General features: G+C 40.9%; 1 protein-coding gene across 1 annotated transcript in view; it reads right to left on the bottom strand.

The window, feature by feature from the left end:
* Positions 1-1,045: 1,045 nt before the first annotated feature.
* Positions 1,046-23,864, bottom strand: part of DKK3 (dickkopf Wnt signaling pathway inhibitor 3) — a 31,401-nt gene continuing 8,582 nt past the window's right edge. The window contains 6 exon segments of the mRNA XM_086613835.1: positions 1,046-1,236; positions 1,239-1,288; positions 3,542-3,600; positions 3,602-3,699; positions 8,396-8,540; positions 9,601-9,693. Coding sequence (XP_086469961.1) covers positions 1,046-1,236; positions 1,239-1,288; positions 3,542-3,600; positions 3,602-3,699; positions 8,396-8,540; positions 9,601-9,693 — 636 coding nt within the window.

Genomic DNA, 23,864 nt, shown 5'->3' with positions numbered 1-23,864 from the left:
TGGACATTACCCAAGAAGGTATGTTCACGTAGGTGCAGACTGCTGCCGTGTGTGTGGCACTGTGTTCAGCCCTGCCTTAGGCTCAGCCTTGAGACGGCACCTGTGCTGTTCTCTTGCACGTTGGTACTTTGCATACTCCGTGTACAACAGAGGCCCGGTATTCTTTGTGTTCAGCCGGTGTAGCTGTTTGTTCCGCAATTTTGAGCAGCGTGTTTTGCCCTTGAGAGAGGGAGCCCTGAACAGTCAACCAATATAGAAACCAATATGTTACAGGGATATAAGCATGCACTCGCTATTTGTTATTTATATGGAAAATGTTGTAGGATTTTTTTTTTTTAATAGTATGGCCCTTATGTAGTGGGGGAGGTCAAGGACCATTGTAAATGAAAGTATGAAACTCAAGGGATACTCTAGCTATGGAACACCAGTTCTTAAGTTAATGGCATCCATTATACACAGCTGAAAAGCAGCTCTGGGTGTATCCATCTAAAAGGGTAAGTATCATTTCCATCCTTCTGCAGTGTGTGTGTGTGGTGGAGGGGGCGGACACATGACACCCAGAATCCGTATGTTGCACCTTCACTGATTTTTTTTTTTTCTTTAGAAAATACAAACTGCTTAAAATAAATTAGTAAAACAGTCCCAAGTAGATGGTTCTTAGCCTAGAAAAATAAGTGATTCTAAACATACGTACTTAAAAGTCACTTCTACAGTCACTAATAACTTAAGATTATTTATGCTTACGTGTATTTTTTTAATGAGTACAACTACTGATAAGTTTATTTCTAATGTACAAGGGGAAAGTACTAATCCAGAAGAAACACTGACATATTTCCCATTTGTCTTTGACAGAAGGTTTTGTCCAAGGATTGAATGAATTCAACAATAATTTGAACATGCAGGTTGGGTGCACGGAAAAGGATGCTCATTGAAGACCTTGTTTATTGCACTTCTATCCAGCAGTATGTGTTTAGGATTTATATAAGCAAGACACTAAACAAAAAATTTCTAGAAACAACTAACTAAACTGTCTGGTGTTTGGACTTCAAATTTCATCTCCCAAAAACAGGTCATGAGCTGAGTCAGGCTCAGGCTTCAAACCTGCTTGTTCCTCCAGACTTTCTAACTCTTTACGCACTTCCTGAATGATACTGCTTTCTTCGTAATCAGAAAGAATATCTCTGGGTATCAAGCTGAGAAATGGCATCTCATCCATGATTAAGGGATCTTCTTTTCATTATTCCTGGTTTCATTGGCAGACACTTCACACACAGATGTAGTGCTGTGGCTGTTGAAAAAAAAAAAGACATCTGATCATGAAGTACATCTTTTCATGTTCTTTTGCTAGTTCCTTAATAAAACTCTTCGTTCACTCCCCACATGAAGGCATGTTAAATGCGTAATACTGTCAGATCTGCTATAGCTGACTTCATAAACATCTTGATTTTTACATGCCTGACAGCTGGAGAGTTAAAGATGAGACCTCCACATGCAGAGCTAGAACGACGATCCCAATAGCAGAAAGTGTTTGATACTGGGACACAAGATGGCAGTGGACCTCAGCACAACCTGGCCCTTCTGCCTACAAGCACTCTTGTAGGCTAGTCCTTTCTGTTCATGTCATAGTACCAACTTAAACACGATGCTCCAGCTTAAAAGGAATGCAGAAAAAACATTGTTTGCCATCAAGCTGTAGAGCTGAGGAAACTGTGAGCGTTATATATTTGGTTCTAAATAGGACAGTGTAACAGCTGTATTTGCTGCTGTCTTTTTGAAAAGTGGCTTCAGTTGCCTGCAAACAAACATCCCACTGTTTCTTGTAGGAATTTCAAAAGAGGACAAAAATGATTTATAGTTGTTGACAGGAGACGGAATAGAAGTTGATCGCGGTGGATCCGCTGTCTCTCTTCACTGCATGGGACAGAACAGGGCTACAGGTCCCTGTGACAGTGCAGTGTGACTGCTGCTTGTGCCAGGTGCCCCTCAACAACTGCTTAAAGCTGCACCCTCTTTCACTGGAAACAAAGGGTAAACAAACTAAAGATGTTCCTGAAGCTTATTTTGTGTAGATTTTGAATTCTTGTATGTTTTGGTTTCTAGGAGCTATAAGGCTTTCATTTGTGGGCAAACTATCCTCATATTCTCTGATAGTTTCAATGTTTATCACTCACTAGCAATGCTTAGCCAAGGGCTGTTTCAAGCAGAGATGGGCTGTTTCTTTTACTAAAAAAATATGATCTGAATCTTCAAATTCACCGTGTAACTTCACAGAAGCAGCTTTATCTTACTGTTCATGTGAGTCATGGGCAGGTGATATGCACAGTATTACTGTATTTGTGATAACCCTAAACAGATAAATAACTCTTGTGACTATAGCTGAACAGTTCAGTTACATTCACACCCTAATTCATTTGTCTTGCTGTATCCTCCTCTGAACTGTTTTCCTTCTTACTAGACTTGACATTTGCTGACTTACCTTCCCAGAGGCTAATGATACTTGCGCATTAACTAAATTTTTTGTGCTGAAAGGATGGGATCAACTCTGCTTGCTTTCTTGGATCACATTTTGTTTCATAAATGTTATCCAATTAATTTTCATGCATTTAAAAATGTAGAAACACTTGGACACAGAAGAAGAAAAAATATTAATCTACATATCTCTATCACAGCTATGCTATCTTGTTGAAAGTTAATATAACGAAAGTGGTAGTGTAGGAAAAAACTTGGAGAGCTTATTTCATAGACAAACATGTAGGTTTTCTAAAAATGCTCTTAGCACAAAACTGAAATGATCTCATTTTCTCCCAGTGAAATTGCTGATAATGCAAATAAATGTCCTGTTAAAAGAATGATTTATGAAAAGCTTTAGCTTTTCCAGCAGAAAATACAAAGTCAGCCTGCTTCCTGTTCTGTGAAACTCAATGATACTGAGGAAGTCTGCACAGTCCCAAGTATCTGAAGTCTGAACAGCAGATCATGAGTCAGTTGTAGGGAAACTGGCTTCTCTGGTTAGTTCGAAACTGAAGGGAAGTGCAAGCAAAGATATCTTTTTTTTTTCTTTTCCTTTTCCTTGTGATAGAAGTGACCTATTGTAAAGCTGATTAGTAGTACAGGAAAATGGCTGTTTATACTTACTGTGTGTATTAAAATGTCCTCAATGTGTCTTACACATGAAAGCAGGCAAAATGTCTAACAAGCCCAATCTAACATAGCGAGTTGGTGGACAAGGGCTGTATGTAGAGAATTAAATTGGAATGATACATCTCAACAGGTGTTAGTACTTTCTGACTGATTAAAAAGCAGTACCAGCCTGATTAATTCACAAATTTAATTCACACTGGATTAAGGCATTGCCAAACTCAATTAGACACAACTGTGTGGGACAAAGCAGTAAGTTGGAGAAAGTTTCAATGCTACTGATGAGAAAAACTGTCAAAACACTTTCTAGTGAAGAATAATCAGCAAGTTCTGTATCTATTTACCACAGAAAGAGACGCCTCAAAAATCTCAAGCAGCTTGCTTGCTCAGTTTTGATCTTTACCTCTGAGGTTGGCAGATCAAGCCGCTTGCACAAGGGCATCGCTCAAGTACTCCATCGGGTTTCCAGTTCCCAGGTGATCAGGTTGAGAAGTCTGTTTGAAGGATCATGGCAGGGTTCACCTTCTTCAGGTAATGGAGTGCACACAGGAAACAGCAACTCTGCATGCCAGATTAAATTAACAGGTTACATGTCTGCTAAACTGAGACGACCTAATCTTTAAATCTATATGCAAGATATAAAAAGACAGACTTGACCTCTTTTTAAGTCCCCATACATATTAAGGCACCTTAACTTAATGCTCTTCCCACTAGGTAGGAGTAAGACATTTGAAATTTATGCTTAGTGAGCAAGATCAACTCCTGCTTCTTCATGAAGAGACTACTGTCAATACTGTGCAGTAGTATGGCACAACTCTACCCCTGGAAATTATAAGACTATTCTAAAACCAAGAAAATTAATGTTACAGTGAATCCTTTGCAATGCATAGCATTAATAGTTTGAAATCTGAATAGAGAAGTATCTCTTTATTTTAGAACTGTTATTTTTCCTATTTCTTTGTAAAGGTTACAAATACAGAGCAATTGTTCAGAGACTAAATAATGAGCTTAAAAAGAACTAGCACTCAGCCATTTAATTTGTTATAGTAATCCTACAATATCCTAGCTGTCTGATGGCTTCTGGGGCTTGGCGCCCTTGTTTCTTCACAGAGGTGAACTGCACCCTGTGTAAGAAATTATTCAGAAGGATATGTCATTTGGGTTTCCTGATGCTAGTGATTTACAGTGTCAGTCTTGAATTGAGCTATTCCAAATGTTCCCGTCCTATTGTCTTCATTCACCTCATTTTTTGTGGTACGGCAGAATAAAATATGTGATGAGTTCAGAATTTACCTTTTTAAAACAGGTTTGGTCAAAAAAAAAATGTCTGTGTATACACAGACGTGCACATATGCTTTAACATATATGACTGAGCAGTTCCTAATTCCAAACCAGATTATATCTTAAGCAGCAAATGCTGCACAGTTTACTACGCTTTATAGAAAAATAATATACATGTAAAGACAGTCCAGTCTTTATTAGGACGACCTTTTGCAATACTCTGTTGGTGGAGAAAGGCCTTGAGGTTAGGCCTAACCTGAAAAACCTTGAAGCACTGCTAAAGCAGAAAACCACAGAGAATAAAAATCCATTGCTATTAATCAATAGCTCTTAAGTTTTAATAATAGTGCTCCATCAATATTCTTATCTATGGTATTGTTCCTTCCTGAGTTACAGGTTGGTACTAAATCTTCTTTCAAGCCAAGCACTAACACACACTCAAATTACTGTGAGTGTCATGTGCTGCTGAAATAATCATGAACACACAGCTTGTTTGGATCCCGTAGGACATCGGGGCTACAGAGCAGACGAGCCTAGTGCTACTAACACCAGTGGGATGCACACTACTAACGTACTCATCTCTGCAGCACAAGCAGATTCAAAGTCCTGCATGGTCAAAGTAATAGCCATTTATTAAAAATGCTCTTTCTCTCTCATTTCAGAATCAGAGTACAAAGAAACCTCTGATAGAGCTTGGCAAAATCTGTAAATGCTTTAGGCAGGAACATGATTGAGGGAAAATTAAACTGCTCTAACCAAAACTTGCTGAAACCAAACTTACTCAACATCAAAGGTCCACTATGCAATGCCCAAAATTACCAAGGAAAAGCTGAGCAGACCCACTTGCCTTTCAGTGGTGGTTGAGCGTTCTCCTTTGTTTTCCTGAAATGCCTTAGCAGCCTGACCCACCAGCAGGGCAGGCAGCCCAACTATCAGTCAAGGTAGTGAGGTGGTGTCGTGGTTTTAGGCTGATCCAGCAACTAAAACTCACACAGTCTCTCCTTCTCCAGTAAAGTAGAGAGGAGAGGAAAAAAAAACAAAGGGACTGAGGGTTGAGACAAGAACAGAGGGAGCACCCACCAACCATGGTCCTGGGCAAAACAGACAGGGCTTTCTCAAAGCAAAACAGTTTTATTAATGATTACTTAGAAGGACAAAGGGAAACAAAAACCGATTACTCGAGAGGACAGACAGAAACAAAACCAGATCTTAAAACCGACACCTTCCCCCCTCCTTTTCTTTTCCTCCCGGCTCTACCTCCTCCCCCCAGCAGCACAGGGGGCAGGGACTGGGGGAGTGCAGGTCAGTTCATTCTGTGCTGTTACTGCTGCTTCTTTCTTAAAGGAGAAGGAGTCCTTACACCCTTTTCCCCTGCTCCAATGGATCCCCTACCCACGAGGAAAAATCCACGAACTTCTCCAGCGTGAGTCCAGCCCACTGGAAACAATCCTTCCCCACAGATTGCCCCAGTGTGGGCTTTACCACAGTCTCGGGTACTTAGGGAGCTGTAGCCACTCGCTCCGGCGTGGGTCGTCACGCAGACTCCAGATGCCTTTCTGCCTTGTCGTGCATCCCAACACGACCATCCTCAGGCTCAGGCATCTTCTCCCCACGGGCTGCGAGTGGGTCTCTGCTCCACCGAGGCCGTCCTGGTTGCAGGGGGGGCCGCCTGCCATCTCACCATCAGCCGCAGGGGAAACTCGGCTCTGGCACACCTCCTCCCGCTCCATCCTCACTGACCTGCTGTCGATGCGGCTGTTTCTCTCAGATCTCAGTCCTCTTCAGGTGAACTCAGCCCAGTGGGCACCCCGGGAGTGGGGTGCCCCCGAGCTCCCCAGCTGGCTCCGCCGCCGCCATTCTCCGTGGGCGGCGCCGGCCCGACGCAGGCAGCTGCCCGGCCAGGAGCCAGGGAGCGGGGGCAGTGCCCTCCTCCCTTCTCTGCTCGATCCTGGGCGAAGCACCTTTTCCCGGTTCCTTTGTCCTGACTTAAATAGGGCAATTTGCAGAGGCGCCCTATTGGCTCAACCCTGAGGGGGATGGCAGTCTGATCTGGTGGCCAGAACTAAGCCTAACCCGGTTCCAAAACCAGGGAGGTCGCAGGGAGCAAAACCCCTCTCCTGCCACCAGAACCACCCCCCCCTCCACATCAACCATGACCGGTGGATTGTGAACTGGCTGAAGTATAGAAGCCAGAGAGTAGTGGTCAATGGGACAGAGTCCAGTTGGAGGCCTGTATCCAGTGGAGTCCCTCAAGGGTTGGTACTAGGACCAGTATTGTTCAACATACTCATCAATGACTTGGATGAGGAACTAGAGTGCATGGTCAGCAAGTTTGCTGATGACACTAAACTGGGAGGAGTGGCTGACACACCTGAAGGCTGTGCTGCTATTCAGAGAGACTTGGACAGGCTGGAGAGTTGGGCGGGGAGAAATTTAATGAAATACAACAAGGGCAATTGCAGAGTCTTGCATTTGGGTAAGAACAACCCCATGTATCAGTACAAGTTGGGGACTGAACTGTTGAGGAACCGCACAGGGGAAAGGGACCTGGGGGTCCTGGTGGGCAGCAGGATGACTATGAGCCAGCAATGTGCCCTTGTGGCCACGAAGGCCAATGGCATCCTGGGGTGTATTAGAAGGGGTGTGGTTAGTAGGTCGAGAGAGGTTCTCCTCCCCCTCTACTCTGCCCTGGTGAGGCCGCATCTGGAATATTGTGTCCAGTTCTGGGCCCCTCAGTTCAAGAAGGACAAGGAACTGCTTGAGAGAGTCCACAAAGATGATTAAGGGTGTGGAGCATCTCCCTTGATGAGGAAGGCTGAGGGAGCTGGGTCTCTTTAGCTTGGAGAAGAGGAGACTGACGGGGGACTTCATTAATGTTTATGAATATGTAAAGGGTGACTGTCATGAGGATGAAGCCAGGCTCTTCTCAGTGGCATCCAATGATAGGACAAGGGGAAATGGATATAAGCTGGAACATAGGAGGTTCCGCTTAACATGAGGAAGAACTTCTTCACAGTGAGGGTAACAGAACACTGGAACAGGCTGCCCAGAGAGGTTGTGGAGTCTCCTTCTCTGGAGATGTTCAAAACCCGCCTGGACGCATTCTTGTGTGATCTGATCTAGGTGGTCCTGCTCCGGCAGGGAGATTGGACTAGATGATCCTTTGAGGTCCCTTCCAATCCCTGACATTCTGTGATTCATAGTCAGAGCCAGGAAGAAAGCTATCCAGAGAAGTATCCACCTAATGCAGCAAGTTCTGATTGTATCCTGTCACTACAAAATTAAGGTGAACTCTGATGAAAGCTGTGAGGAACTAGTGGGTATAAAACAGTAGAAGTTGGGCCTTGACCAAGCAGGTTTAGGACTGATTTCAGGCCTGATACTTTCTCCTCCTCTCCTACCTTCTGTAAAAACAAGTTTCACATTCCCAGGTGGACTGATGACATAATTTGGAACATCATTCCTCTGTCTATCTTGGCTGTCCAGCCAGTATTGCATAGCATGGTGCCTGGAAGGCTTTTATAAAACTCAAGAGTATGAAATGTGCCCACGATCTGGTTCTGATGGGCCTGCTTGCTGATATGAAGGAAAAGGCACTTCAGTAATCTCATTAATTTATTTTGTACGTTTGTAATTCTCTTAGTTTTTGCTCAGTTGGGTGAAAATTTGATATAGAACTCTGCTACTTTTAAATGACTGAGACTTTCCTTTAGAAACGGGTTTTTGTGCTTCTCATGCTGTTCTCATCTCTAGCATGCGATAGGCTTTTCTTTCACCATTGTGCTCCCCTATCAGACTGTTTCTCACTCCTGATGCTATTAAAGTTTTATAATGAAGTTAACACTGCACTCCACAGGCCAAGGGAGAATGAACCATTGATTCTGTAGAGATTTACCCACTTCACCTGGCCAAAAGAGCTAAATATTAACACTCCTGTATTATAAAATTAATAGGACAAAAAGCAAAACCTCTGTACCTTTCTGAAAAGCACAGCACATTCCAGGGTTGCAGTCATGTTGGTTCTCACAAATGGTGCCGTTCTCCCCTTTTGAAGTGGCTTTCCTGCACTCGCCCCAAACGCAAAGCTGGTCTCCACAGCATTCAACATCCCGAGAGCAATGCTGGCAAATGGAAAAAGCACATGACAAAACTGTCACTCTAGCACTAGTTCATGTATCAACAGACAATTAAACATAGAATTAAACCCTGGTCCTGGAGACAACTGCGTATATGTGCTTTAATGCACGTCATATTCCCACCGTTTAAACAGAACTGCTTAGGTTCTCAACTTCAAGGATACGTAGAACTATCTGCCAGACAGGAACCTCTGTAGCAGATAACAGCACTCTTTCTATACCATTCTGCTTTCACTCTTACAAAACCTGAATTTTTATTTTAGCATTTACACGAAAATTGATCAGCAGCCAGACATCCTACATCGATTGCATGACTTTACAGTGAGGTTTGCTTGCTTGTAGACTTTAACTCTCTGCAAATGCTTTAGGAATGATTTGTTCAGAAGAGGCCATCAGCAGGACTGAGATGAACAGGGACAGTCAGATAAAAGGCCTTTTCACAGACTGCTCTTAAACTGGATTTCATCACAGAAAAAAGCCTGAATTTCTCAGAGGTCTGTCACCTGTAGAAGATAATCTAAACCATAGCTACTACCAGGAACATATTGATGTTTTAACTCAAAAGGCAGGAATTTACTTTTTCCTAAGGTTCACATATTCAAATAATGTAAGCAATCCCTAGAAGAGGATCATTTACAGTAACCGATGGACTACAGCATTGCACAAGTTTCAATGAAGGCAAGAGCGCAGGCTGCTGCAATTGTCCTTGTGAATCAAGAGCTGGAAATGACCAACTGTCAGCTGAGGCTTCAGAGCTGGCACAGTATTTACTCTTTGCCCATTCCACTGGCAACTTACAGTGCATTAGTTTACGCTGTCCTTAGGCCACCTTGAGTCAGGAGGAGCAGAGTGCAGGTTTTAAAGCATATGAAGAACAGAAACCTTAAAACTCTCAACCCAAAACACTCTACAACCCATTTCTGAACCTCATGCAGAAAGCTTTGCATCTTGTTTTCTATCAATTCTGACTTGCTGACATTAGCAACAATATCTTATATATGAGTTTATAAAGACTACATAAAATCACGTATCATTCCAGACTTACTGTATACTGGGTTTTACAGAGCTGACACTTGTATTCCAAGGTGGAGAATTGGCAATATTTCCCTGTTTCACAGTCTTCATCGATGATACACTCCTGAAGAAAAGGAGAAAAGTGTAATTTGCCACTGTGTGACAGAAATCCCTACCTCTTCTTGAAATACCAGGTGGTCTTGATTGATTATATTTATTTGGGAACCAAGGAAAAAAGCTTGCTTCAGTTCTTCATACACCACAGCTCTCTAATAGAACAATGCTATCTCCCTGGCATACCGAAACATTGTGGCCGCAAAGTGTTAGGTGGCTTCACTTCTTGTATAAATATTAATACCAGCAACCTCAAGAAAATAAATTATCTTGTTCTGCACGCTTTTTGGTTTGTTCTATGTTGTTCGGTGTTGGGGTTTTTTTGGGGGGAGTCATGCTGAAGACATTTGTATTAAATCTATTCTACCCATGTTAAGAGCACAGTTGTGATTCATTAGTTGTTGTCTGTTTTTTCAAATGGGGGGCAAGTCTGAAGGAGAGGCTACGCTACAGCAGCAGCAGCAGCCAAGAGTATCTTTATGCTCTGTGGGATACCATCTTGCAACAGCTTTCTTGACCCTAAGCCAAGTAGCTTTATGCTATCCTCCCTCCTCTTCCCCAGCAACGTTAGTGCCAACCTCAGAAGCTTGGTAGCATGGTTAGCTTCCCTAAGCCAGCAAGGACAGCCTTAGGGAGAAGGGAAAAACATTTCCTTTTCCTTTTAACTGCTCCTCTGCTCCCCTTTGCAAGGGGCAGGCAAATTCTTAGAATCATAGAATCATAGAATGGTTAGGGTTGGAAGGGACCTCAAAGATCATCTAGTTCCAACCCCCCTGCCATGGGCAGGGAAACCCGCCACTACACCAGGTTGCCCAAAGCCTCATCCAACCTGGCCTTGAACACTTCCAGGGATGGGGCATCCACAATTCTTCTCAGGCAATCTTTGCAGAGCCTGAGCATTTTTGTCAGCAACAGCTTCTTTGCTGAAAAAAGCAGTGCTTCTTTCCACAGGACTGACAATGTTAAACATTCCTGGGACTTCACGGTTAACAGCAGCACTACCTTACAAACAGTACTTGTGGAAAGCAGTAGATGTCACACACAATTTGATTGCCTTTTCTTGGTTGACAGTGTGCCTCTCATGTACCTATCACCATTGCCCATCGCCTGTAAGCTCACAGCTGCAAATGTCTGAACACCTACACATGTAAATTTTAAATCCTTGCTTTGATTTGATTTGATTTGAATATTGCAAAATATGCAGGAGCTGATTCTCAGCTGACATCATTTCTTTGGCATCTCCCTGCTGTCAATGGAGCTAATTTACATTTAGTAACACCAGCCTGTCAAAGAACACAATTTCCATATCACACACTTTTGAAATGCACATAACAACTCAGTTATTTCCCCCTCCTCCTTGTTTGCTGTGCATAAGTATTCAGCGGACAGGTTAATTTAAGATCGACAAGCACTGAAGAGCCACAGACATCCTAGGGGAAAAAAAAGCCCACAGTTCCCTAACATACCAGCCTTTGCTACCCTGCTGAGGCACTACAGTCAGCCTCAAACTGGCAAGATGCTTGAGCACATGTTTAGCTTTTCAAACCTGGAATCAGTTCATGGCCTTCACAAAAAATGTCCATGTGAGGAGGGACACCTGAGTTCCCATCTGAATCACAGACTCAGACTAAAGGTTCTTCACCCAGAGGTTCCACAAGCACTCTGGTAGAGATGGCTAACCTTTCGTTCAAGCAGCACAGGTGAACGTACAAACTGGTCAGAAATTCTTCCTAGAATACAACTCTGCAGGTATGGCAGAGAGGATAATACAGAGAGTAAGTGGTACATGTTTGTGTACCTCTAAAGTGTCTGGTTCACAGAGAGGGGGTGTTTCCTCTTTCCATCTAATGGTTACCTCTTAAAAACTCCATGATTAACGCTGTTCTCTAAAATGTGCCAGCCTGGAAACAATCTAGCCACAGAAGACTAACTCATAGCACCATTCTGTGTTGCTTGTACTCCATCATTGGTTTGTACCATGCTATCGTTTTGCTATTAGTCAATTAAGAGAAAAGAAAAGAAAAGAAAAAAAGAAAAGAAAAAAAGAAAAGAAAAGACAAGAAAAGACAAGAAAAGAGAAGAAAGGAAAAGAAAAAGAAAAGAAAAGAAAAGAAAAGAAAAGAAAAAAGAAAAGAAAAGAAAAGAAAAGAAAAGAAAAGAAAAGAAAGAAAAGAAAGAAAAGAAAAGAAAAGAAAAGAAAAGAAAAGAAAAGAAAAGAAAAGAAAAGAAAAGAAAAGAAAGAAAAAGAAAAGAAAAGAAAAGAAAAAAGAAAAGAAGAGAGAAAAGAAAAGAGAAAAAGAAAAGAGAAAAGAGAGGAATTACACAAAAATCCCTGAATTCTCTGAAGAAACCACTTGACCGCTCTTTGGCAGATATTAATTTCACTTACTGGAGCAGATCAACTGTCATCCTGTGGAACCTTTACTTGAAAGTTTCCACTAAGCTTTTAATTTCTATTCTACTTTTTTAGATCATTTCTCCCCAAACTGTGTGACTTCTTCCACCCCGTCCCAGTTGGGTTTTGTGCTTTAGATGGACTAAAAATTGGCTTAGTAAGAGATTTAAGTGAAACTGTTAAATTACTATAATCACTGACAGAGGAAAAGATCACATTGTGAAACAGCTATAGCGTCTTCAGATCTTCTCCAGATTAAACCTTACGGAAGCTTCTTGCCCTGTGTGGGACAAGGCTGCTCTGCATGAAGAGCAATGCCTCATCTGAGTTACCCATTTTGGCCATCTGAGATGTTTTCAGGCAGTTGATGATCCAGAACATAGAACAGAATGCCAAACACGGCCTAGAGGCTGATTCTTTTCAGTCAATGACACAATGTTCAGGTTAAATGTTTATAATGAAGAAGTGGCCATTTCAGCTATTTTAAGGCATTAGTATCCCCGCACCTAGGCTGCTATAAATTTTCGTAATGTTTTTGCAGCTTCGTTATTCCAGTACAAGCGTATATTCTGCTTGTTTGCTTTTGTGTGCTACATAATCACAAGGATCAAAATCCAAATGTTATATAGTATGTTTGAGGTTTTGTGGTTCCAAGTTAGCAGTTAGCCTCTTCTCCTCTTCAGCAGCCATGCTCTTTCTGGCCAATTTTCTGTTGGTAGTTTTGTCAGCTGCGTTTATGAATCCCCTGTATAAACCATACTCAAAATAAACTATACTGTTTCATTCCTGTTCCATCCACTTTCAGGCAAACAGCCAGGTCTCCGTGTAGTCAGTTTTTCCAATTGTCGCTCTCCACAGAGGAGAAATCTCGCCATAATAATTTTTAAGCTCATGGAGTAACTCTCTCTAGCGCTAAAACCACCTAACACCAAAGTTGCAATTCTCCAGTCGCTGCTTTCTCCTGTACCAAATGAGTCCCTCACCAAAAACTCTTTTCCCCCTCTTACTGAATTGTGTCCCACCAGTTCAGATTTCCAGTTTTATGAGGGCTTTCAGTTGGGGAAAAATCCCTTCAAGATTTTCTTTCCTGGCATGGAAAAAGCTTGCTGTCATATGTTCTCTGTTAAATTTTGTGCTACACTCCAAACCAACTTCCTTCACCCAGGTATTATAATCCATAGTCAGTGCAGAACTCAGTAATGCTTACGCATGCAGATGGTAACTGTTTATCTTTTTTTGCTCTTTTTTTTTTTAATTTATTTAATCAGGCTACAGACCTTTTCTAATCAGGCTACCTTGAGACACAACAGTTGCTGGACAAGGAGCAAAGCTAAACATCTTCATCAGTTGCAATAGATTCTGAACAATCTATGTTTTTCTGGAATTCTGCAAACTAAGTTATTTCTCAAAAGATTTTCTCTTTGCAGGAGGAACTGTGTAAAATGAGGAGAGGGAGTGCTGGCTTCCGGCATGCAACAGAGCACTGAAGTTGAGCAGATAGCTTAGAGACAGAATTAGCCTCACTTATTATAGTGTACATCTCTCTGAAATCCATCACCACGTTATACCAGTTAATTTAATGTAGCAGCAAAGGAATAAGCTGTTTGATAAGTGCTAAAAAAGTAACGCACAGTGAAAGCAGAGTTGCCTGTTTATTAACGGGTACACTAGGACCCTTGAACAACAGAAGCCAGGATGGAGAAGAGCATGCTGTGTACTTGTAAGTACATACTCAGCATCCTGTGGGCTTTTATTATAGTATTGAAGTCTGTAGTGAATATCCTGCAACACCTGAAAGCAATTTGGGATTAGGATCTGTTCCAAAACCAATAGGGCAAAAACCCCCAACTAATACTGAAACTCATGGAAAAGGTTCCCTGTATTATGAGACTGCTAAAACAACTGCTGCTGAAGGAAACTTCGATTTTCTTGTCTTTGGCATATTATGGCAAGCTATCGTTTGCTTTCCTAAAGAATAGTTAGTCTCCACACTTGAGAATAAAGAAGTGACTGATGTTAGTGATAGTGAAGTATGGTAGGACCACAGCTACCAGAAAACTGAAACAGATGCCTGAGTGCAAAATGGCGCAGGAGTGTACAGGTCAGAACTGGTGTAACAGGTTTTGACATGAGTACTTTCCTTCGGGTTGAACATTTAAGATACATGGAAAGGCACAGAAGAAAGAAGAAAATAAGTTTTCTTTCAATGTGATACGACCATCTTCACACTCCACCCAATAGCATCCCTTTCACCTAGAAGGCACTACAGGCTATTCTGGCAGACTGTACTCGACTGGTGGAGTGTAGCCAGCTGTAGTATGGACCACATTATCCTCTGTCCACATAACACTCTAAGGATAAAGAGGGAGAAGCAAAGAATTTCTCAGTTCAAGTTATGAAAGCAAAACCACAAGGCAAGAGTAAACCTACCTTCACATAGAACCCACTTCTGTTTGCAGTGTTCATCTGGTTTCTGTATCTCGCTGTGGCCATATTTTTGTTTCGCTGGTGATGTAGTATGTACCCGAAATCACGCTCATTTTGCTTTGCTCTTTTCCCCCTTAATTCCTAATTAACGCCCTAAATGTAGACTAGAAAATATGCTCAAGTCTATTCTGATACTGTCTGATTTTCAAATGGAATTATTGATTTTAAATTCAAAATTGACATTTGATTTGTCTATTCCCTCTCCCCACTCACATTCAGCCTACCTCTCACATTCTCAAAAAGTCCTCCTACAAAGATAACTTTAAACAAAACTCTCTCTTCACTACGCATATCTTCAGCCAATATTGTCAGGAACAGGCAAATAACTGTCCAGGATGAGCTTTCCTTTCCTTCTGGGCTTTTCACACTTCAGCTTAGAACCCAGGAAAGCAGAGGAAAGTGCTGTTGATGACTTAATATACAACTTTTCAATGGTGATTAATACATCTGTCAAAGCCAGACACAATACTAATGGGGAAAAGAGGGAGGGTATATGGAACAGAAAACACCCCCCATGGGTAAGGGGGCAGCTGTAGTGGCGAAACTCAGTAACGGTTGTCTGCCAAGGTCACTGCTCTGACATGAGAACAGTAAGTGGGATTCAATCAGGAGAACCACTTTTCCCCTCCTTGTGTAAGCTATATGGCCCAGTTTGATGGCTTATTCTGATCCAGTTGCAGTTTGTGACTATAAACCTTTTGAAACTGACGAACAGCTGAAGGAGAAGCAGGCTTTTTTTTTTTTTTTTTTGCCTTGGCACTGTCTGCATAGCTGTGAGCCAAAGCAGCCACTCCAAAGTGTTCATTCCGAAGTCCCTCTATGGATTTCAAGTTCACAAGCCATAAGAGTATAGTGGCAAAATTCACTGATTTCAGAGGTAAAGAAGTTTTGCACAGCAGGTACACAATGTAGGAAGCATGCTACAAAAGCAGGTGGTACATCAATTAGAAAATTATTTTTAGTAACAGCCTGGGAAATGCATTGGGGCACCTCTCGCAGTCTACTGGGACAACGCTGCTTCTAAAGCTTCTCTGAACAAAAAGCCCTTTACATGTTTCTTAAAAGCTCCTGATATAAAGAAACTTCCTTTCCAAAAACCTGTAAACTCAAGTAAAAACTCAGAGTTAATATCCAAAAATGGTAGCATACAGATCCTTCCCAAACAGTACCAGAGCTCACCCAACTGTATCTGTAGACACTGATAATTTAGCCATAGCTGAAGTGCTCTAGCAAAACCACTTGTTCACGTTGAAACTGACATTTCTTAGCAATTAGCACTTCTAAGAGTTAATATTTACTTCTCTGTTTACATATCCCCCTCTAGGTTTTGTTTTAATTTCTACAAGTCATTTCACCTAGGACTGGTCTCCATTACTGCAGCAGATGGCAGAAACTGCTGAGTAGTAAGGAAAAAAAAGGATTAGAACTGTTTAATATCCTACATGTATTTAAAAAAATGGCAGAACTGCATAGAATGGAATATTGTTTCATGGAAACTACTACCATAGTTTGAATTGCAGTAGCATTCCAGTTCCTAATCTCTCAGTTGTCTAGACAGGGCACATAATGCATTGCCTTTAATAAGATATGAATTAATTTGCCTTGAAATACCTCAAAACCTCTGTAATATTTTCCAGCAGAGCAACTTTTTGCTGTCCTGCCAACTACATAGCACTCATAAAAACAAGGACTACTGTTAAAAAAAGACATACTAAAAAGAGCAGACATGTGAGTTGCAAACTATGGCATTAGTCACATCCCAGTGCTATGTGGGAAAGTCACTATTTGTGTGGCCGCTCAACAGGAATGTGACTTCTGAGCTCAGAACTAATAAATAAGAAAATACAAGCGACTCCCTCAGTTGATCTTGAACTTCTCCATAGAACTAATCTCACTATTTCCTGTTCCCCTGCCAAGAAAACAGAAACATTTTAATTGGAAAAACTTCATTTCTGGCGCTCCACATAATGCAATATGAATGAATGCAAAAATAGGTCTATGACATAACTGAAGATGGCCCAAAGGCACTTGAGCTCGGCTTTAGGTACGAAAAGCAACATAGCTACATCAGCCTTAACATGCTGTCAAAAAGCCTAGGGAGTTAATTGAGGCAGTTGTAGTCATCCGATAACTCCCTGCCACCAAAGCTAGTGTAAGAAGTCCACTCCTTTCTACACCATCTGCCTTATTCTCACCACAAAGACAATGATCCTGTCACTGATCAGACTCTGATGCAGTTAATGTTCCGGTGAAAAAAAGAAAGAAACAAAATGTCGTATTATCATAGCTTCAAGGAACTGAGACTTCAATGAAAGAAGAAACTACACACAAAAACAAAAATAAAAGATTCCTGATAAATGCCTCAGGATAATGAGAAAAATGATGCCTGGATGCTCTATAAGGTCATTTTCTGTTCACATATGGTTAAAATCTCTCTATGGGTCATGCAATAATTTCATGTTAGGTCACTCTGCGGAAGCCATGACTTTATTTTCTTCCCTCACCACCCCTCTTTTTCTCAATAAGCAATGTAATAATCTGATTCTGGCAAGACTAAAGCCTCTGAAAATACTCCTGATAGGAAACACAGTGCAAAGTATTTATTTCAATCTATTTTGCAACGGCATCAGAGGAGGCACATGAAAAGAACTGCTCAAATTTGGTAGAAAACCTCCACAAATTACAATCTGACAGGTAATTAACTTAGTCTGAAAACTAAGAGCTATCCAACTAAGAAAGGAGCAAAGGTGTGTGTATATGTGTGCATATATATATGTATACAGTCATGTGTGTATATATAGGGCTACGTACTGCAGTGATACTTGTCTCATCCCATACATTTGCCCTATAGCAGGCAGGACAGGTTATAACATTAATTTTTTTCTTCATTGCTCCTATTTGTCAGGTGTACTGTAGGCAGAACAGGATGGCAGAAATTCTGACAACAAAATCTTCCCTTAGGTCTTCTAGAAATTTGGGGCCATGCTATACACTCAGTCTGTTGTTTGGGTTTGTTTTTTTTTTTAATACACAGAGACTCTATAATCTTCTATATCCATAATTAGACAGAGAAGGATATTTTGAAGTTGGACAATCTGAGACCCAAAACCAATAGCCATGTTTAAGTGCTCCATGTTAAGAAAAGCTTTTCACATAGTATGAGATTATCAAATGAGGTGGAATACTGATGCGTGTTTATAAACAACGTTTTCCTAATGATTTTGCAATTAATTGTTTTAATAGAGAAATGCACCTACCTGTGGATCTATTAAGTGGAGAACAACAATTCTTCAACCTTTGATAACCAGAAGATCAGTCCTAAAACCTTCTGGTCTACAAGATCTTGGGTTTTATTCTAAATGTCTTGAGATACAGTAGCAGTTACAGGAACACTGTAAAACTGTGCTACAAAGCTCTAAAGCGCCATTATTTCTAAGTAGTCAGTAATCACATAAGATACAGCTTTCATGTAATAGTGTGCCCGGGGGCTGAATTTTAATACAGGCGTTCTTCTCTCTACAATTGGCAGCCACCAAGTTTCCATGATTCACTACCAAACTATGTAATTTTGAAATTTATAAAAGCAAAACAATCCAGAGTAGCTGTACAAAGCAAGGATGTGAAACAGCTGTGCAAAAGAAAAACAGTTGAAAACAAGATTTCTGTACTTAATAGCTGTTTGCTGATCTTAAATCACTAAATTAAGAGCAGCACACTGTGAGTGAGACGCCGACCTCTGCCCAGATCCTTCACAGAATTTATTTCAAACCCTGAATCTTGTTGCTTTGCTCTTAGACGCTACACTTTTCGGTAGCTTACAGTTTCAACAGACTTATTTACTGTGTTTAAGGTGTCAGCCAAAGATAATAATACTAGAACAGAAAATATATGGGTAAGAATTAATCTACAACAGATTCGTCTAAAGCAGAGTTGACAGTGTGGGAGACTGCTGTTACTGTAGAGGAAAGGGAATCATTTATTTTCTGTGAGCTGTAGATGGAAGAAGAGGGGGTTTAAATTACGGCAACAGAGACTTCAGAGTGAGTAGGGAAAAGCATTGGAATAAATCGTCTCCAGCACTTGAGGATTTTGAGGACACACAAGATGAATGTCTGCCTAAGGATGGAGTAGTCATCTGGGTGGTAGATGTTGACATTTTGAGGCTTCTTCCAGACCTCCCCTTTGGGGCATCTGTTGGGATTACAACAGAGCCTTTTATTCCCCTTAATTTAATTCTCTGTCTGAAACCATATGTCTAGAGGATATGAACAACATGAGAAGATGACTATTCATGAATATTCATTCCATTTCCTAACAACTCCAATGAAGAAGAAATTAAAAATGGTCTTCTGCGTACTCTTCATGGCCTTCCAAAAAGGCTGTCAGGATGTGAATGTATTACAGATTTTTACCATGTATGAAGTCCAAGACAAACACCTACTAGGGAAGCAAAACTTTCCCTTGCTGATGGCTATGAAACATCTTGGACACAGAAAGACCACTACGATTCCCCTTTGCCTGACATCATGATGTCAGCCTCTCTACATGCCATAAGATGCTTCTTCCTTCCCCTGGTATAAGCGGACTTTTTAAGGGAACAAGTTGAGGGATGCCTCATGTGATGTAAATTCACTGAAGAGGCTGTGACTCACTTCCACACAGAACAACAAGTAAACAAACTCCCACCCCACTCTGTACATCTTTTTACCAATTATGCTATATCGTGATACATTACTAATTGGAAGGGAGAAGTGGTCTTGTTATTAAGGTAAGAATCAGGACAAGTAGAAAAGTTGGAGAGAAGTTCTCTCTATAAGTTGCAGTGGTGAACAACCATGATTTGACAGCTAATGCATTCACTGGCACGGTATTCCTCAGTGCTATCTAAGTGACTCCGTCCCTCAAAAGGTCAGGCAGACACTCACTTCGCAAGAGATGCCAAAATGCTGGGTTTGAATCAGACGGGAGGAAGGACAAAGCGAGGCTTACTCAGCTGACATAGAAATGCATTTCTCAAGGAAATACATTTGAAGCCACCATTCTACAGTGCTTTTTTTTTTCTCACATTTGCCAAATCTTTGATGAAACAGAACTAAACAGCATCAGACTAAAGCTCACCACTTCCCTTCAATTTCCATGGTTTACCTTAGTAAATTGTAGCACAAAACACCATCAGGCAGGACTAGAAGCATCTCACACATCTTCCTGACCACGAACAACAAGCAATCACAGATCACATTCATTCTCTCTCCTCCTACTCACTGCTGTAAAACCAGTGTCATTATACTGACTTTGATGAAACTACCCCTCCTACAGTCCAGTAAAAGGTTAGAGAAGATTTAGACTCATCATACATGGAACTATGTGTTACTGGACCAACCTCTCAGCTGTGATGAACTGGCACCATTCTGCCACCTTACATATGACAATACAGATGTAAAACAGCTGTAGATTTAATCTATTCATCCCTATCCTTTGTATCTCAATCAGTCTAAGATTATAGCAGCTGCAAATAAAAAATGAAAAGACAAAACATTTATGCTTTACATCCAGTACCGCAGCCTATGTTTCTTAAAGCCTTTGCTACTGTTACTACCCTACCAGCTAAAGCCTACTGCTTAATCAGATAACATTGCTAAAATCTCAAATAAGCATCCGCTGGAGTAAATGGATTAAACCATATAATCAAACCCAGTAGAAAAAACTTCTCTTTTGGCCTTAAAGCTTTTCCTCTCATATGATTAATTTACTAAATGAGTCTGACCAGAGGAAAAAAACATTGCTGATGAACTTTCACTGCTGTCTAAAGACAGTCCATACTATGATCTCTTAACAGGCGTCTGTAGATCACAGAATTGTCACCAGCTCACATAAAAGATTCACTCTCCGACTGTATCTGTTACCTTACAGAGAAGACAATTAATTTCTCTTAGGGTAAATAGATAGATCTAGTAGAGACAGATAGTAAAACCACTCACGGTGACTTGTTTTTGTATCTCCCTACAACTTGGACATGATCTGTAAAAGGCATTTGGACAGCCTTGGGTCCCTAAACTCAGCATGTTATGTGTAAGAAGAACTGAACTAAAACCCAGGAAAGGTAAACAACTGCTCTTTGACTTACACTACTCCCTTACCACAGCTTGTTTGCAGAAGAGCTTTACCAACCAATACGCAACCAAGGAAGAAGCAGGTAACCGAACAGGATACATACCTCCCCACAGACGAAAAGCTTCAGACAAGCCAGAATTTATTTCCACAACTAACAAGAATGCTATAAGCTTAGAAGTGGTGCGTGGCTCTCAGATGGACACTGATGAAGCAGTAGGTGGGCACTGACTCTCTAAGACAAAGTCTGTTTTGTAGCCTTCTGGAGATAAACTTTACTGGTTTACTGTTGTGTTTTTACTAACACCATCAGCTAGAACATTGAATCAATTCTAGGCACTGTTACTGGTTACTGTAAGAGCTTATTTTTGGTGAGGAGAAATTTATTCCAAGAAATCTTTCTCTCTTCAATATTGAGCTACTCAAAAGGTAACAGTCCAGATAGATAAAAATGGTGAAGCAGTTCTTTGGCCAACTTGATTTTGCATAAAATATTCTTTTTCTTTGGAGTTTAACTGGAATAGAAATACCACATTACAGCACATGAGGATCTGGCAAATTTTAAAACAATACCAAACACAGCCATAGACCTGAATTACTACTGAGGAATGTCACTTTCAGAATATCTATTAGTACAACACAGTTTTGTTTGCCTAACTTGAAAGAAAAAAAACTTATGCTAAGCCATACCAATAAGAAATATTAGAGAAATTCTAGTCACTCTTTAATATTTTTTTTCATTACTAGCAAATAAATTTACTAAAGTTACCTGAATTACTTCAGACTCTCACTGATACAAACGAGAGCAGGATTTGATACTTCTAATTAGGAGCAACCCCTTTGCTGTGCATGAGTTATTTGCCTGTAAATCCAAGCTAACCATTTAAGACCAAAAAATGTGATAATGATCTGTGTTCTCTGACCTTTGGTTGCTGTGTTTCCAGCTGAAACACCCGCCTGGTTTGCCTCACCTCTCAGCAAAAGGCACTTTGCTTCTCTTCACTCTGATAAGGTCTAGCAGCTGTTTACACCTGCTTGTTTGTTCAGGGTCACCAAGCATGATATCTGAGTCCATGGAAACTGCAGTCTCACTTTTCTCCACATCATGGCCCTTGCAGCACTACAGTATTACAAAACCATCTTATGTTTGTACACATTATCCATTCCTGACTCTCCGTGTGGATCCATAACTTTCTACACTGCATTTCCTCTGAGAAACAAGCCGAATCAGAATCGACTAAGTTCGGTAAACAAAAACGTGGACACTGAATTTATGACACGCACCTCAGCAATTACAGAGATTTCCTACCTTCTTCCTCGGAGAAGTTTCCTCATGCAGAACCAGAGGCGACACAAGCTTTTCAAACTCCTTATGACAGGTCTTTACATTTGTTGAGGCTAATGTTCAGATTTTTGGCTATAGTCCAGTGAACATCAGCCAACCACTAAAAATGTTGGTTTTAAAGATACACTGACAATAAGGCCATCCTATCATCCATGGGCTACATTAATCTCTTAACAGCTTTGCATCACTAAGAAGCATTTGCTGCTTATGGAGCTACATATGAATACTCAGAGATACGCACACACTCCATCACACCTGTCCATACAAGAAGAATATGTGCCTTGCTCTACAACAAGATTCATAACCTAAAAGCATTTCAGATCAATAAGTGCAATTCAAAATACTAATTGCACATTTTTTCTCATGTTTGGCTACATCTTCGGCTACATCTTCTTTCCCTTTGCACACATCTCCACATTGTTTTCTACTCTAACAAACACAAGCTACGTGTACTCATAAGCTATTTGCACCTTCCCCTCAGCTTCATATTCTACATTGCCAAGACTGAAAATAAAAGGGAAGAAATGGGTTTCAGTAAAATGTTCAGAATGTCTGAACCTCTGCTGGCTCAAGAGCCCGGCTCTCTAAAAGAAGCCAGGGGATGAATTTGCTTGTTCCAAAGCAAGACACAGGTATTCAGGCCTCTCAGGATCACTACCAGAATGCTCTTTCACTAACTGGGCTCAAAAAGCTCAACACCTAACTTCAGTTTGCATGGCTACTTCATATCTTTTCCAGGGGAGTAAATGTAGGCTATTAGCAGATTGCTAGCAGCAGACAGGTTAACGAACTTAAAACATCAGAAGGGCAAAACACACATCACACTGCCTTGGCGAGGTTGTGCAAAAGACTGAAAGAACTGAGGGTAGATTTGCTAGTGAAAAGCAATGGTTTTTCATGCATGGTTAAGATGAAAAAAAAAAGAAAAGCCTATTAGTTTTCCTGCAGAAATTTAGGTAGATCGGGACTGGATGGAAACCTAGCCTACAAGAGGTGTTTTGTTTAAAATGTAAGCTATGACTTGCAAACACTTGAGATGTACTACTTAAAAACTATCAACTGAACGTGACAAAAGAGAGTGCAATATCATACAGGTATTCTGCTTACAAAAGGCTAGTGAAACTATGGTTCACATTTTAACTGTCATTGTAAGCTACTCATAGCGTTTTTTTTTCAGAAAGCTTTACCCTATAACTGTAATAATCTATTCAAGTTACTGTGTAGTACATAAATTTGAAAAACAGTGACATAGTTTACTCAGATCTCTTAATTCTCTCCTGGAGCATTAGCTAGGATGTACAGTTTGCCTTATTTACTCCTACACTAAGAAGTATTTATAGGGTGGGGTGTTTTGAAAAGAACTGTACTAGTCAAGACATGATTCATCTAACAAGTTACATCAACAGAGCAGCTGGACAGTTAACAGAAAAGCAAACTAAGAGTGCTAACGAATTAAATTATCAAGTACACAAAACCTACCAGATGTAGATATTATAGGATTTTTGGCTAGACAGAGACCAGATTTCGACGCAGGAATGCACTTGGTATGTCCATTGATCGTTTAAGGTTGTTGAGTGCAAGTCACCAGGGACTAAAAGTTCTGTGAAAAAATGAACAAAAAAATTGCACCCAAATGCAGGACTGGGATGCCCAAAACCAGTGTCTTCCTGGAGACACTAGCATGCCAAAAGGAGCAGAAGTCAACACCAAGGTGCTGTATGTTCAATTTCTGCCGTCAGCCACTCTCTTGCAGTACTGCTGACAGAAAAATACAATTTCCATTCCATTATGCTTCCTTCTCAATTTTCAAAGCTCCTTTTCTCTTCAGCAGTCGTAAGGAACTCCT

The sequence above is a fragment of the Tauraco erythrolophus genome, chromosome 6, assembly GCF_009769465.1.
Source record: "Tauraco erythrolophus isolate bTauEry1 chromosome 6, bTauEry1.pri, whole genome shotgun sequence".
In the NCBI taxonomy this organism is placed as follows: domain Eukaryota; kingdom Metazoa; phylum Chordata; class Aves; order Musophagiformes; family Musophagidae; genus Tauraco; species Tauraco erythrolophus.
Note: the sequence above shows the minus strand (reverse complement) of the source record. Positions and strands in the feature narration are given on the sequence as shown.